This window comes from Alnus glutinosa, chromosome 2, assembly GCF_958979055.1.
Source record: "Alnus glutinosa chromosome 2, dhAlnGlut1.1, whole genome shotgun sequence".
NCBI classification, from domain to species: domain Eukaryota; kingdom Viridiplantae; phylum Streptophyta; class Magnoliopsida; order Fagales; family Betulaceae; genus Alnus; species Alnus glutinosa.
Window position 1 is genome coordinate 32,116,094 of NC_084887.1, and position 15,399 is coordinate 32,131,492.

The 15,399-nt window shown below is 36.3% G+C and overlaps 2 protein-coding genes across 2 annotated transcripts; both read left to right on the forward strand.

Annotated features, from left to right (window-relative positions):
• The first annotated feature begins 1,731 nt into the window (after window positions 1-1,731).
• On the forward strand, window positions 1,732-7,968 carry LOC133859503 (protein DJ-1 homolog D). Its single transcript, XM_062294920.1, has 5 exons — window positions 1,732-1,876; window positions 1,994-2,110; window positions 2,891-3,331; window positions 4,439-4,801; window positions 7,566-7,968. The coding sequence occupies exons 1-5, from the start codon at window positions 1,823-1,825 to the stop codon at window positions 7,752-7,754; spliced, it is 1,164 nt and encodes a 387-aa protein (XP_062150904.1). The 5' UTR covers window positions 1,732-1,822; the 3' UTR covers window positions 7,755-7,968.
• Window positions 7,969-11,479: 3,511 nt separating this feature from the next.
• LOC133861499 (protein GLUTAMINE DUMPER 5-like) lies at window positions 11,480-11,972 on the forward strand. Its single transcript, XM_062297285.1, has one exon. The coding sequence runs from the start codon at window positions 11,546-11,548 to the stop codon at window positions 11,858-11,860; it is 315 nt and encodes a 104-aa protein (XP_062153269.1). The 5' UTR covers window positions 11,480-11,545; the 3' UTR covers window positions 11,861-11,972.
• The last annotated feature ends 3,427 nt before the right edge of the window (window positions 11,973-15,399 follow it).

Genomic DNA, 15,399 nt, shown 5'->3' on the forward strand with positions numbered 1-15,399 from the left:
TTTCCTAATAGAGAGAGACATTGCAATCCCAACACTAGCATCGTATGAGTAATATTAGAAGGATGACTCTTGCCCTTCTAAATATCATGTGACTTTTAAAATTATCATAAAATTTTAATTTAATTGTAATTTTTAAAATTAAGCTACATGACATTTGAGAGAATACAAATAGAACTATTATCCTCCTTCTAGCATTACTCTATGGGAAGTAGGAGCATTATAAAAATTAAAAGATTGGTAGACATTATAAATTGAGTGGTAGATCGAAGGGATTACTTGGTTTTTTTTTTTGGTTTAATTAGAAAAAGCGTTGGCCAATCATCTTCCAATGAAATTGAGCAATTCAAGTCTTTTTTAGTGGTAGTGGTACCTTGCTCTATATTTTTGTGGAGGTGCTCATAGGAAATCGCTTGGGCCTTGGCCCATCTAAGAGCATTAGAGGCTTAGAGCAAGGAAAGGGACAATCTCAATATGTCCGCCAAGAAAAAAACAATTAATCTCGAAAAAGGAAAACAACTATATATATAAAAAAAAATTGAAACAGAAGAGATCGAATAAAAATAAACCACGACGTGCTCAGAAAAGACTTTTTTTTTAAAAAAAAAATAAAAAAGAAAAAAGAAAAGACTTTAAAAAAATAAAAAAAATAAAAGGAACAACTGGAACGTGTTGGGTTCTGAATAATCCCAGTCTGTCAGCCCAAAAAAATAAAATACAATTGAGTAATAATGCTTTATTAGCTACCAAAACAAATCTCTTTAAACGTAAAATAATAGAAGACCTTATTATCCCCCATGTGCGAAGGCAGAGACTACGGGGGCGTTTTGTGGGGGCTGTAAAGTTGCAAAGCCATATGGAGTATGAGTAGTAATGAGATCTAAAAATGTTGTATTGTGCATAATGAGTTTGTGTGTATTGTTGAAGAGCTTCAACGGCATGTAGACATGGACGATATGGAGCTAATAGAGGTAGTGGCAAAAAATTTGTGGCTAAGACGGAATGTAATGGTCCATGAGGAACTGGTTAGCCCTTACCCTACGGTGGTTAGTAATGCATATGATTCATTGGTGGCTTTTCACAACGCAAATTCTCTCAAATATACTCACAAATTGGTAGAAAATTTAGAGTTTTGTTGGCAAGCCCTTTGAGATGATTTTGTCGAGGTCAATTGGGATGCTGCTATGGATAAAAATAAAATGAAGAAGAATATTGGTGTTATTGTTAGAGATAGAATGTGTGAGTTTCTAGCCATGTTGTTAGGGCCCAAAGACTACAGAAACGCTTCTTCTTTATTAAACCAAAAAATAGATTTTTACTCAAAACTTTTATATGACATAAAATAATCTAAATTTACATAATTTGAGAACATTCAAAGAATACCCAATAGTTTGCGCAAGTGACATGTTTAACATGTTAGTCGTAAGTTAAATGGCAGGCTTGATTGGAAGCATTATACCTTAAAGAGAATCAATGTTTTGCGGAGGAAACCCTCGTTGTATTTTGGATATTATCAGCGACATGCTTAACTGGTTATTTTATATATGAGCTCGATTTTCATTAAATAAAAAATAAAAAATCTGTATTCTTGTGATACGAGATAAAAGGGGAGAAAAAAAATGATTGTATTAATTTTTCTAGAAACTAAAAAGAGATCAAATTTTATGCACGAAAACTTATTTATTTATTTATTTGCCAATGACAACATAAGTGTGTGTGTGTATATATATATATATAGTGTCAAGTTAACTCATCCGAAGCTCAAGTCCTCCACAGTCACAAATCATCTCCATCTCTCTGTCTCGCTCTGGAAAGACTGAATCCGATGGCCCAGAGAAGGGTTCTGCTACTGTGCGGTGACTACATGGAAGACTACGAGGCATCTTCTGAACCCGGCTATTCCCTTACTTCCTTTGCTCTCTTAAGTAGCTCCGTTCTGGCGTTCTTTGAATTGGTGTATGCGATTAATGTCTTGCAGTGTGATGTTTGATTTCAGGCGATGGTTCCTTTTCAAGCGTTGCAGGCATTTGGAGTCTCTGTAGATGCCGTGTGCCCCGGTAAGAAGGCCGGCGATATCTGCCGCACTGCCATTCAACAGTCTTCTCGTCATCAGGTGTCTCTCTCAATTTAAGTTTTTGGGTTCTTGTTCTGTGAGATTTTGCATGTTCAAATTTCCGCCTTTTCTTGTGCTCTGCCATGTTCTCTTTGTTCTTTTATAAACCCCATTTCTAGAAATTCCCAGTTGGTAGTTGTACTATGAGCTAATTGCAGCTGATTCTAGCAAGCGAATGCAGCTAATAAAAACTATGTACTCTAAAAATACATGAGGTTATGGTGGAAGAAAATCTGAGAAAATACATGGGGTTCTGTTGCTAAAGTGGTAACTGAAGTTTCGTTTTCATGCAGTTATGTGGCATAATGAAAGTACAAAACTTGATGTATAAGAGTTGTTGGAGGTTAAGGAGAAATGATCTATTTCTTCTATATATAGTACTATTTATGATTAAGTATGCTACTTGTTTATGCGGCTATTCGTAATTTATAAATTGTTAAATCATCACCACTTATCTCAAAAGTTGAAGCGTAGGAAATGATAAATTTAATAATTTAATTAAGACTTTAACACTCCCCTCACGAGTGGGATCAGACAACGTATTAACTATTTTTAATTGAAATGGGAGTAAACTATGGAAACTCATTACCTATGTTCTGATATCATGTTAAATCAGCATTTCTCCAAAGAGTTTAAGTTCATAGGGAATAGAAAATTTAATCATTTAATTAAGACTTTAACATTTATGATCTTAATTTATTGTGGAATTGATTAGTATAATTTTATTTTCTATTTTCCTTCTTTCTAATGTTTGTCCTTTTGCATTTATATTTGCTGTAGTTTTACTCCGAGTCGCGTGGTCACAACTTTGCAATCAATGCAACATTTGATGAAATTGAATTTACCAAATATGATGGCCTGGTGATACCTGGAGGACGGGCTCCAGAATATCTTGCTGTGAATGAAGCTGTTTTAGACTTGGTCGGCAAATTTTCCAACTCTGGAAAACCAATTGCCTCTATCTGCCATGGACAGTTGATCTTGGCAGCTGCAGGCTCGCTCAAAGGTCGGATGTGCACTGCATACCCTACTGTGGGACCTGTACTTATTGCTGCAGGTGCTCATTGGGTAGAACCTGAAACCTTGTTAACATGTGTTGTTGATGGTAATATCATTACTGCTCCTACGTATAAAGGGCATCCCGAGTTCATCCGGCATTTTGTGAAAGCACTAGGAGGCACCATAACTGGCTCAGACAAAAGGGTCCTGTTTCTTTGCGGGGTAGGTTCCAGTTTTTTATATGCTCAAGCTAGAAATAGCAGATTAGAAAAATCATTATTTAGCCTTGAACCACGGTTTTTAGACAACTTTCTTACGTTTAACCTTGAAGTTCATGCTAATTGACTATAGTTTGAAATTGCAGAGGTAAAACACATATCATGCAAATTACATAATGGGCAAAAGTGGACAACTGTGCACCCGAATCCATGATTATGAGCATATACTTTTGTGTGTAATGTGTATTAAGATCCATACGTATTTATCCATAAGTGTTTGGGAACTCAAAGGAATTATGAAGACTACATAGGATGAAACAGGGGTACAAGTTTAGGCAATGATTTTCATTGACCTTGCAAATGACAATGTTTTGTGAAGGTCTTCATCCACATTGTTGCATTTTGATGTCTTCTTGGAAATTGATGGTTTATGGTGAAGTCCTTCAAGAAGTCCTACTTCCAAAATCACCTATACTGTATGTGCCTTACATATATTGATGTTACATTCTTAAAATATGTGATGCATCTTGATTTTTAAATGAAAAGCTTACACAAGCAGCCTCTTATACTAAACATATTTTGAAGGCTGGGCCAGATAGGTTTCCATTTGCATTTAATAGTCTTATGCTATAGAGTAATTAGTATGTAGAGTACTAGGGTAAGGATCAAAGATCAGGTGGTGCTTATATGTCTTAGTAGGTGCCTAGCAATTACTACTTAAGGATTTCAAAGCGGGTTAATCTGCTTCTGATTTATGAAGGGTACAATTAAATGGTTTTTACTGAAATCAATTGCTTGTTTCCTTGTTTTGATAAATCATATGGGTCAAGATTGACTGTTTGGGATCCAACATTTCATCGTGTAACTATAAAATAAAAAGGAAGAGGTTCCTCTTCTAAAGAATTTCCTGTCGTAAACTATTTCTAAATTCAATACTTGAAGTGTGTTCCTGATACAAGTCAAACTTGGACTTTTGCAGTTATTGAGCATCATTGTTTTTTTTTCTTCCTCTGATTCAAGTCAAACTCATGAATCTAATTGATCTCTCACAGCTATTGGATTATTTCTCTATAAACTATGTTAAGCTGTTCTTTTTTTTTCTCTTATCCAGGATTACATGGAAGATTACGAGGTAACTGTTCCTTTTCAGTCCCTTCAAGCTTTAGGATGTCATGTGGATGCGGTTTGCCCCAAGAAGAAAGCTGGTGATACCTGCCCAACCGCTGTCCATGATTTTGAAGGTGACCAGACTTATAGTGAGAAGCCAGGCCATGATTTCACTCTAACTGCTAACTTTGAAGGTTTAGACACCTCAAGTTATGATGCTCTTGTTATCCCTGGAGGTCGAGCTCCGGAATATTTGGCATTGGACAAGTCAGTCATTGCCATCGTGAAGAAATTTATGGAGACCAAGAAGCCAGTTGCATCCATCTGCCACGGTCAGCAGATTTTATCTGCTGCTGACGTTCTCAAGGTAGCCTTTTTGACAACTTGACATTTCCTTTAAGAAGGAACTCACTGTGATAGTCTCGTTTTATTTATATCTCAACTAATCCATTATTAGGAATGCAAGTTATTCATATAGAGTATCAAGATCATAGGTTGGGCTTTTCTATGTCAACTGAATTGGTAGCAGTAGATATGAAATGCTCGATTCATGCTCTTATCAATTGAAATGGCAAACAATGGACACTTCATAACTTAAGAACTACATAATTTGTTATGGATTTTTTTTTTTCTTCTACTTAGGGGTAGACAGTAACCCCTTAGGTTGGTTGCAAGTGGTTTACAATGGTCAAACCGATGGGTGTTAGTCACCAGAAATGATCCCCGAATTGACCAAGCCTCATCAAGACTCTTGAATTGCGCTGACACTGATGGCTATTAGTCAGTTGTTGATCTTGTGGTTTGGGGGCCATGACTGTGTAGGAGGGTGAAGGTAAATGCTCCAATTGCTAGTGGTAGTGGGTCAAAAATTATAACTTTGACCCTGAGATGACTCGCTCCCTTGCTCGCTTGGCCATGTGACTTTGGTTTCCTGTGTTTAGCTGCCCCCGATGGAGGACTCCTGTTTTGGGTGTTGGGGATGAATGTGGCAGAGATGGGGCAGAGGAGGGGGCAAAAGGTAGAGGAAGCTCTCTAGAAAATGAGGTGGAAGTGAGAAACTCTATAGAAAATGAGGGTTTTTACATAACCCTACATAGGTTAGGCGGGTTGGGGGAAGTTGGTTTTGCAGACCCCCATAGCCTGACATCCGACCCAACCTTTGTCAGAAATTCATTTCTCTTTCTGACTGTTGTCCAACCATTGTCAGAGTGACTGTTTTCAGCTGGGGTAGCTGGGTGGGTCGGAAGGGAGGGTATTTTGCCCAGCCCTACAATTCTGCTTAGGTGGGATAAGTGGGTGATTAGCAAACCAGAGATGGATATTGGGTTTCTGTGGTTATATTTTTGTAACTTAATGTGGAAAACATCTTCATTGTGCTTTCGGAGGTGTTTATCGACAGAATGATTATATAGGAAGAAGTGATCTCTGCCTTTGGGTGTGCCTTTGGGTAAATGTTAGTAATAGATGGTTGGAAGTTTGGGTATTGGATAGGATTTTGATTGGCGAGGCACTCTTGTATTTGATTGAGCTTTAATAGGTTCTCTTTTTTATTAGATTTTGAGATTGTCTTTTCCAGTCATGAATAAGAGGAATTTCCCTGAGAGAGGTTGTTTTACCTGGACAAATTACAGTAGTCCCCTTTGTCTGAAATTGACAGATTTGTTGTGTCTGTGGATTGGGGGGAACATTCAAATGCGTGAAGAGTTTTTTACTTTCCAGGCTGGTTTTCAGTTCACCGTCCCATTCTTTCAGTTAGAAGTGGAAAGTGGAAGGATAAGGGTGCACCTGGATTTGAACATGTGGCTTAGGGAGGATTTATCTGGGGTGGGAATGTATTTTCAAAATCTGCTTTTCCAAATTTGTTCTCTTAGATAGAGGTGGTGTGTTCGGTTTTATATGGTGTGGGAGATTGGACTAGAATTCTCTTTTGGTATAGTATCTGGTCTATGATGCGTTTCAGAAATTTGCTTTTCCAAAAGCATATTTGGCCTCAGTTACAAAGGACAATATGCTTTGGTGGCTAGTTGTAAATTAGTTAGGCAGGAAGCTCTATTGGCGTCTTTCTTGAAGGTAAAGAGATCATTCAAAAGCAAATAATGCCAGTAGGAAGCAAATAGTGTCCAATGTTTAGATGTTAGGTGAGTCTTAAGATGCAATAGCACTTAGGATCTCATGGAGATAATAATGGAGGTGCCATTAAAGAGGAAGTAGGTGCTCATACTGGTGGGTGAAGATTATGCTTTTGCTGAAAGGGGCATTACTGCCTAATTGATGGTAAAGAGAATGAAATAACCTTAATGTTGTGTTTGGATGAGGGATTTCGAGGTGGTGTTTTACTTGAACTTGCTATTTAGGAATTCTTAATATTGTTTCCCTCATCTTTACATAAAATTTCAGACTATCAGCTATTATTCTTTTGCATTGTCACCACCATTATTATTGCCACCATTGCTGCCACCGCTATCATTGTACTACCCTCACCTGTCATCTTTGACCACCACTATCGCCGTTATCACCATCACCATCACCAGTAGCACCACTAATACTAGAATTACTATTACCAAGTCATTACTACCACTATAACCATTATCTTTGGAACTATTATGAGTCTTTTCTTAATTTTTAAATATACTCATCCAAATGATGGATATGTAAATTGGTGGAATTGAAATTCCTATCAATTTAAATCCGGCAATTTTTAAAATTCATCCTGACACAACCTAATGGAATTGAGAAATGCTACATGTATTCTGTTAAAAATTTCATAGAATGCTTTGATCGATTAGTTTGTACTAGATTATCGGAATGCAATGATCAGGAAGTAGATCTTGTTTTAGTCCTTGTACTGGTGACTTCTCCTCGCCTGTCCATCTCTTTTCTTGAATTAGTGCTTGACCAAACGAGGGAGAAGAAATAAGGCATCAAACTTCAAAGGTATTAATGGAACAATGCGAGCAATAGAATAATATTTCATCCAGTGTTGTCAAGCCCCTCTGCTGCATGATTTGACATTAACTTGGTGCCTTTTGTCTTTCTTATTGTCAATTGCAATTTCACCAACATGGTAGTGCGCCCATTTCTTGAATTTTATTATTGGATATTGATGTATTTTGTTCATTGTATTGCAATAGGGAAGAAAATGTACTGCATACCCAGCAGTGAAGCTTAATGTCGTCTTATCGGGCGCAACATGGTTGGAACCTGATCCGATCCATCGTTGCTTCACGGATGGAAATTTAGTAACCGGAGCAGCATGGCCGGGGCATCCCGAGTTCATTTCCCAGTTGATGGTCTTGCTTGGTGTTCAAGTAGCATTCTAGGTTGTTTACCAACCTATCTGGCTTACTTATGTGCATAAACCCTAAACCCTAAAGAATATACCTGTCCAGGTTTTTACCATGCTGCTGGCTTGCCTGATGACAAAATAAAGATGGTTTGCATGTTAACGTGTCTTCTGATGTGTGTTTCGAGAGAACAATAAACGGTGTGGTCTTGTTCTAGTTATGCAATGCATCTTTTTATGTTGTTTTTGTATGTTAGCGTGTCTTCTGAATGTAATTTATTATTTAAATAATTTTGAATCCTTAAAAAATTATAGAAATTAAATCAAAGACCAACAAAATAATACTATGCAGCAATCCATTCCACAACCTTGGAGAAGATTTTCAAGATGAAAAGAGGATGGAAGAATGGAAGAATGGTGCGAGTGGTATTGGTTGCAGCGGCCCATAGTGAAAGGAGAGGTAACTGAAGATGGTGGAGGAGGGGCATGTGGTTTGTGTGGACAGAGAAGTTGCGGTGGATCCAAACCTTGAATGAAATGAAAGAGAAGAACGTTTTGCCAAACACACCCTACTCTCGCTACAATTAGGGCTTCTAGTTGGGACCCTAATTTCAGCCTTGCAGCCTTTTGGGCCTAAAATTTTGATTTCTAATTAAAAAAGAAGTTCTAAACAGGCCCATTATCTTCCCTTAGGCCCAATTTATCTGCGCCATTTTCTCCAAATACGGGTTATGCCGGTAGAACCAATAATAATTTAATAAATGACGTATCGTATTCTGTGATGTGATGTAGAGAATTATTATTGTATTAAAAGACAAAAAAGGACATTCAGCCATATTTTAACACTCTCTCGTTTAAGTTCAAACGCTTTACTCCGATTTAGAAGGAATTTTATTTCTGGATTTGACCAGATTTTTGACAAAATCTTTATTTTTGTTCTCATTTTGATTTTTCGCACTAATTAGACTTTTGCGTTTTTGGCAAAAAGTCACCTAATGCCAACTATTTGAAATTTTGAATAAGAATTTTATAAAAATTATTGTCTATTTTTTATGTGGCGGCTAAAGAGCATTCTTCTATATTCATTCATTTTCTCTTTTCTTGAATTGCTTTTCACCTTCATTAATCTTCAGTTTCTACTTATTATCACACGTTATCAGAACAATCTTAATTTTGCAGCTTGACATTACTTAAACTTATGGAAAATAAAAAAATTATTTATTTAATCAATATTATAACGTATACATACAAACTGGTCAGAATATTTCATTGCTAATATATAATCGAGAAATGCTAGATGTACTTAAAGTTTTACAAAGAGAACTTTACAAACTGACGTGACATCTTCTAGAAAGACAAAAATGCCCTTCACCTACCCCTACTCTCAGCCTCTGATGGTCGACCAAGAAACATGAGATGGTTGAGAAGGAGATGGGGATCTGGCCGGTTGGGAGATCCTGTCGGGAGCATATTCGGCCTGTAGCAGATATGGCCGGTTCGTGGTTTTGGTGTTCGTCCGGTAGCAGATCTGTGGGTTTCAGTGTGATGGGTTTAACTGGAGATGGAAGCAAGAGCAGATTCGGCTGGCGACAGAGATCCTACCGGTGCGTGGGTTTTGGTGTCCGGCTAGTAGCAGATCCGACCAGTGATCCTAAACACTGAAACCCATCGGGAACCTATATACAATATCCTGCCGGTAGCAGATCCGGCCGGTCCGTGGGTTTTGGTGTCTGTCCGGTAGCAGATCCGTGGGTTTCAGTGTGATGGGTTTAACCGGAGACAGAAGCAGTAGCAGATCCGGCCGGCGACGGAGATCTTGCTTGCAGTGATTGGGCCGGTGCGTCAGTTTCGGTGTCCAGCCGGTAGTAGATCTGGCCAGTGATCCTAAACACCGAAACCCATCGTGATCCGGCCTTATCACGAAGAAGGCGATGATCGGGCACTACTTGTAAAGGATCACCATCACGAAGAAGGCAATGATCACAACCTGGAAGCACCACCTGGCAATGAGTCCACAATTTTTTGGTGGACTGGTTCAACCGGAGATGGAAGGGTAGTTTGGTCTTTATGTATTAAAAATTGTTTTAACTTATTTTAATATTAAGCTGACGTGGAGCCTCTCATATTGCTCCATGTCAGTTTGTAAGCTTCCTTTTGTAAAACTTTAAGTACACCAAGTATTTTTCTATATAATCAGCACAAACATTAGGAAATTAACCGTTACGTAGAAATGAAATATTGTTCTATCTCCATCGGCCTTTTGGCTAATTGGAAAGCAAGGAACAATCAAGTATGAATAAGAAATTAGGTGACAGTCATTGTCTTCATGATTCCAAAATAATTTTTTTTTTTTTTTAAAGGAAAAAAGAAATAAAAAGAAATTCTTCCAATAGCAAGTAAGCTAGAATGGTTAAATTAGAAGAGATTGCTTTCAATTTCTACAAGCATGGCCAACTATACGTCAGGTATAACTCAATTGCAAATTTTGTATATATAGTTAGGCCAGGATGCAAATTTAGAAATTAAAATTAATTTGGTTTTGATGGTCATAGTTAGACGCCTTCAATCATTTGGGAGGATGGTTTAATTTCTTTCGGGTTTGCAATATTATATTTGAGAGTTCAATTGTAACGACTTACCAAAAAGACACAATATTGTTTATTTTTAGCTCATCCGAATCAGACTTTTCCAAAGGTCACTCATTCTGGTATTACACTCGCATAAGCATACTTAACTGCGAAGTTCTAATAGGTTTATCACAGCTTTAAAACTCGTTGTGTGAAGAAAGGTTGAAATTTGCATACAAATACATCCACATTTTCATACCCAGATGATGTGGGACACCACAACAATGCAATAAAAATCCTTGATAAAAGAAATGAGAGACTATTGCTAATGTTTTTTGTTTGAAGAAGTATATCGATGTGCCTGTCATAAATGCGAAAGTAGTTTTAATTATTTTGTATTTTGAATTGTTTATTAATATTTTTGTTTAAAAAAAAATCAAAAAATAAAAAGCGTAATTACTTTGCTTCTTTTTTTTCTGACATGGTAGTGACTAGTGAACATGAAATTTAAGGAATACTTGAGCTGTCGGGACACGTTTAGTGGGTCCTCTTATTAGATAAGCAAAAGACTCCGCGGGACAAATTCATTCATACTTCTTTTTCTTGCCTGTTGGTTGCTTCATTCATGTAACATGAATATGCATATTGTAAATTTACACTAAAACCCAATTGATAACCAAATGGTAAAGTACATCGATCATGAATGCATCATTCCCCACTATTTGTGTGACTAATACATACGGGAGGTTGGTGGAAGGATACATTGTGCCGACGCTGTTTAGGATGGCTAATAGTTTAGTGTCCGTTGTCTATATGAAACTCACACGTGTTCAAATAACTTTTGAACTGTCGTAAAATTTGCTGTTCAAATTACAATTTGAATGACAAATTGATGAAAATCTTTATCCGTATGACGTTTACGACACAAAAAAATTAACCGGATGCACAATTTCGACAAATTAAAAAGAAAGAGGAATACTTGGCAGAACAATTAAATTAAACCAATATTCAAGAAACCCTTCAAAATCAAACGATGCCCAAGTATGAGTAAAGCACAAGAAAGAATAAATCACCCTTTCAAAACAAAAGGGCATTTATGTACATCACAAGGAAACTTCCTTGCCCTATCCAATTACTGTGGAACTTTAGCTTCGTGCTATAAATACAAGCATCATCAACCTCATGCCATATCATCGCATATATTGGCAAAGTTAGAGATACAAAATTAAAGGGATCGATCGGAGACGTCAGTGATCAGAAAATGAGGCCTGTAAACAACTCCACTGCAGCTACTGTTGATGCTGGCTTCCGGAACTTCAAATCACCCATTCCTTACCTCTTTGCCGGCCTAGCCGTCATGTTGGGACTCATTGTGGTGGCATTGGTAATTCTAGCTTGCTCTTATCGTAAATCTTTGCCGGACTCGCCTAGTGATGCTGAAGAAAAACCAGCAAAGCCGGTACCAGACATGGAGATGGATTCCGAGCCAAAGATTGTTGTCATCATGGCTGGAGAAGACAACCCTACATACTTGGCCAAACCCACCTCTATCACTTCCCATACTGAACCAGTCTAAGTTGAAATAGTTATATTTTGTTATTCTTTTTCTCTTAGCATTGTAATTTTCTTGTTTAGGCTTTGCGAGAATATGTAAAAATGAGTTCAAAATTCTTTGGTCATTTTTATTATTTTCTCTTATAATTCCATTTTTTTCATTCTAGATTTTAATTCCTACAGACTATATATACTGCATGGATTCAACCTTGTTGTTCCAATAAAATCAAATAATATTTCCACGGACCAAGATAAAAGAAATGTTTATATATATATATATATAGATCATGATGATTATAGCTGATGATGTTGTAGCTTAAAAGCAAAGTGAAACTTTGTGCATCTTTAGAAGCAACTTAAAGGTCGACGAACGAATTTCGTCGAAGGTGCATGCCGGCCACTTGAATTCCTACTTTGAGTACTTAATTGATTCCAAAATACTTTGCTTCTTTAAAGAACGGATTCGACAACAAAAATTGCTATCAAAAATCAGAAAAGCAAGTTGAGAAAAATAAAAGGGGAGAAAGAAGAATGAAACAAAGAAAAGAAAGGGAATAAAGTGATTTAGTGTAATTTCATCGCCGAGCGAAGAAGCAATTCTTAATTAGTTTTAGCCAAAGGAAAATCCAGAAGAAGAGCTAATTAATTTCATATATATTACCTTTTAACATGTAATATATATATATTTATGTTGTGTTTAGCATTTCTGTTAGGATACGGTAAATAGATATTATGATAGAGGACCATTTAATTATGTCAGTAATTCTTTTGGGTATCATTAATGGGACCTTATAGCTAGGGTCAAAATATAACTATTTGATTAACATTGATCTACTGGCTGTCCCTTTCTTTTTTCTTTAAAAAAAAAAATTCAATTTTTTCCCTCTATGGTGTAAATTCTAATTCCATAAACTTCTAAATTTTCTGAAGCATGTCCGACAAAACTAATTAACAAAAACCGTATTATGATGAAATTTCCCTTTAAATTGGCCGGGTATGAAAGAAATTCTTTCAACTCAATCTAGCGATTAAACAAATATGTACTGTGTGAAATTCCTCAAATCCGAGAAAAACTGTGTTAATGATTACCACAAGAAATATTGGCCATGAATTGTATAGAAAGTTAGAGATAAGTTCATGTTAATTAATTAATTAGGCTCAATTAGTCGATTCATGACAGGTTTTCCGCCTAGCTAATTAAAGCAACATTTTGTCAAAATGATGGATGTGGATTTACCTCCTGGCCATGCACCTCGTCATCGATCGTCAACCACCATTACTTAAAGGGATAGATATAAAACAAGGAATAATTGAAGTGGGTAATGTGGAAAAGACCTAAACATAGAATAAGCTGACTTATCGGCTTTGTTAATTAACCACTTAGAACCCCGCCCCTTCCATTATCCTTATTAATTACTAAATGGGTCCCTCCTAGTTTGTTACTTAATTTTGTTAAATCACTATTAATTGTCTTAAAGCTTAAGCTAATAGGAATAAACCAATTTAAATCATTTAATTAATATTCTAACACTTTTCCTTACGTGTGGGTCCAAATTTTATCTCTCAACAAGTGAGGTACAAGACGTAAAATATATAATTGAAATGAGAGTGGATTGTGGAGTCACGTTCAAACTTAATTACTAGTTGTTACGTATCTTTAATTGCTTTGATATCATGTTGAATCACAAGCTATCCCAAAACACTTTTACTCACGCGTGTTATCTCATGTCCGTGTTAACTGAAGTAAAAGATAAACCGTAGAAGTTAAAGTTCAAACTTATAACAACTTCTACTCTAATACTATTTTAAATCAACAATTATTTAAAAATCTTAAAAATTTAGCATTATCCAACTAAGTTCGAGTCTTCGAGAGGAGGGAGAAGAATTGTGTTTACAATTTGGCACTTGATTAGGTTAATAGACTCGCGCGGCGGCTCGAAAATGTATGATATGAGTGGGACAGTGGGACGAGAAATAGGAAAGGTTAGCGTAGGATGGACGAAAGAGCAAGCGAAAAGAGGTTTGTTTTTCTTCGAAATGACAAATTAGTCTAAAAGTGAAGTGTATTTCCACATCATGACCCTCTTTAGTGGGAGGCAGGAGAAATCATGATAATTTCCACTAAGGTTAATTGTATATATATAAATATATCCTCATTTTTTTGAGTTTCTCATTGACGTTGACAAAACCCTGCAGTTTTCTCTCTGTCATGGGTGTAAGGCTGTATTTTTTTTATTTTTATTATTATTTGTGGCCAGAGTTTTTTTTTATTATTTTTTTTGATAAAATTTGTGGCCAGAGTTAAGTATATATGTTGGGCGCGCCGTAAAAGAAGTGAAATCCAATGGGCATGATGCATGTGGTGTCCTTGGCAACAATTATGTTATGATGATTTGATTTGCATCCGATAGAGAGTAGACTATATATATATGATTAGAAGCATGGAAACCAAAAAGGTGCTAATAAATCAAATCAAGCATTATATGTGTCCCCTTGGGAACATCAATGGTGATGTAATTAATTTGGATATATATTTACATATATCCAATCTTATCCAATCTTAATCCCACAGCACAATTAATCCACTATTTCCTGATACCCAATCAAAGGGAACAGTGTTTTAGGCCTCCCTTCCCTTTTACCCCCAATTCAACCAACCAGACATATATAGTGCAAGCTAGCGTAGATTGGATAAAGAGAGGAGGGATCACCGGATTAGGTTCATTCATATCGCCATCGGTGAATGTGATAGTAATTGCCATGCGGGTGACATGCCAGCTATGCCATGACACGATTCCTATAAGTTCAATTCTAAGCAGAAAAAAACAACTATCCACCAGGCCAAACAAGGTTGGTATCCAAATCCTTAGCAAATTGAACAAGCTAGTGATGATAATTTCTTCTTTTGCCAATAATCTCAAGAATTGTATGTGACTCTAGAATATCTTACAGAAAAAAAAAAGGACAAATAATAAAAATTTCCTCTAATTCTTAAACAATGGACATGCCCTAATTAATACGGAAAAGACCGTTACAAGAATAGCAAGCAATATTGGTAAAATCAGGTATATATAATTTGAGGTAATATTGTGCATGTGGCAGTAAATCGGGTATAACTTTAATTATAAGTCTCAAAATCGCGTAGATGACCCTATTACGAAAACTAAAAATTAAAGTTCTTTTCGGCGCACATATCATGACCATTGAGATGTGCTCGGTGTGTACCATTTTACATGTCCAAAACCATTGTTTCCCTCCAAATCACTATTTTTAGTTATTTTTGCCATTTTAGGAAATATTTATTTTCTTGTTTTAATTGTGATTTTATTATCGAATTTTGCCAGATTTTTGGCAGAATCTCTATTTTGTATGTTACGCAATTTGATTTTACTCTTGTCATTTTTGGTAAAAAAAAATTGGTTTTCTTCAGCTATATAAGCTCGGTTCGTGTGCTTAGTTCAACACTTCAAGTTTTAATTAAATTTCAGTACTTTTAGGGTTATTCTATGTTTTCTAGCTTTGAGGCCGCTAGGATTTCTCTTTCCTATTTATTATTTTTCT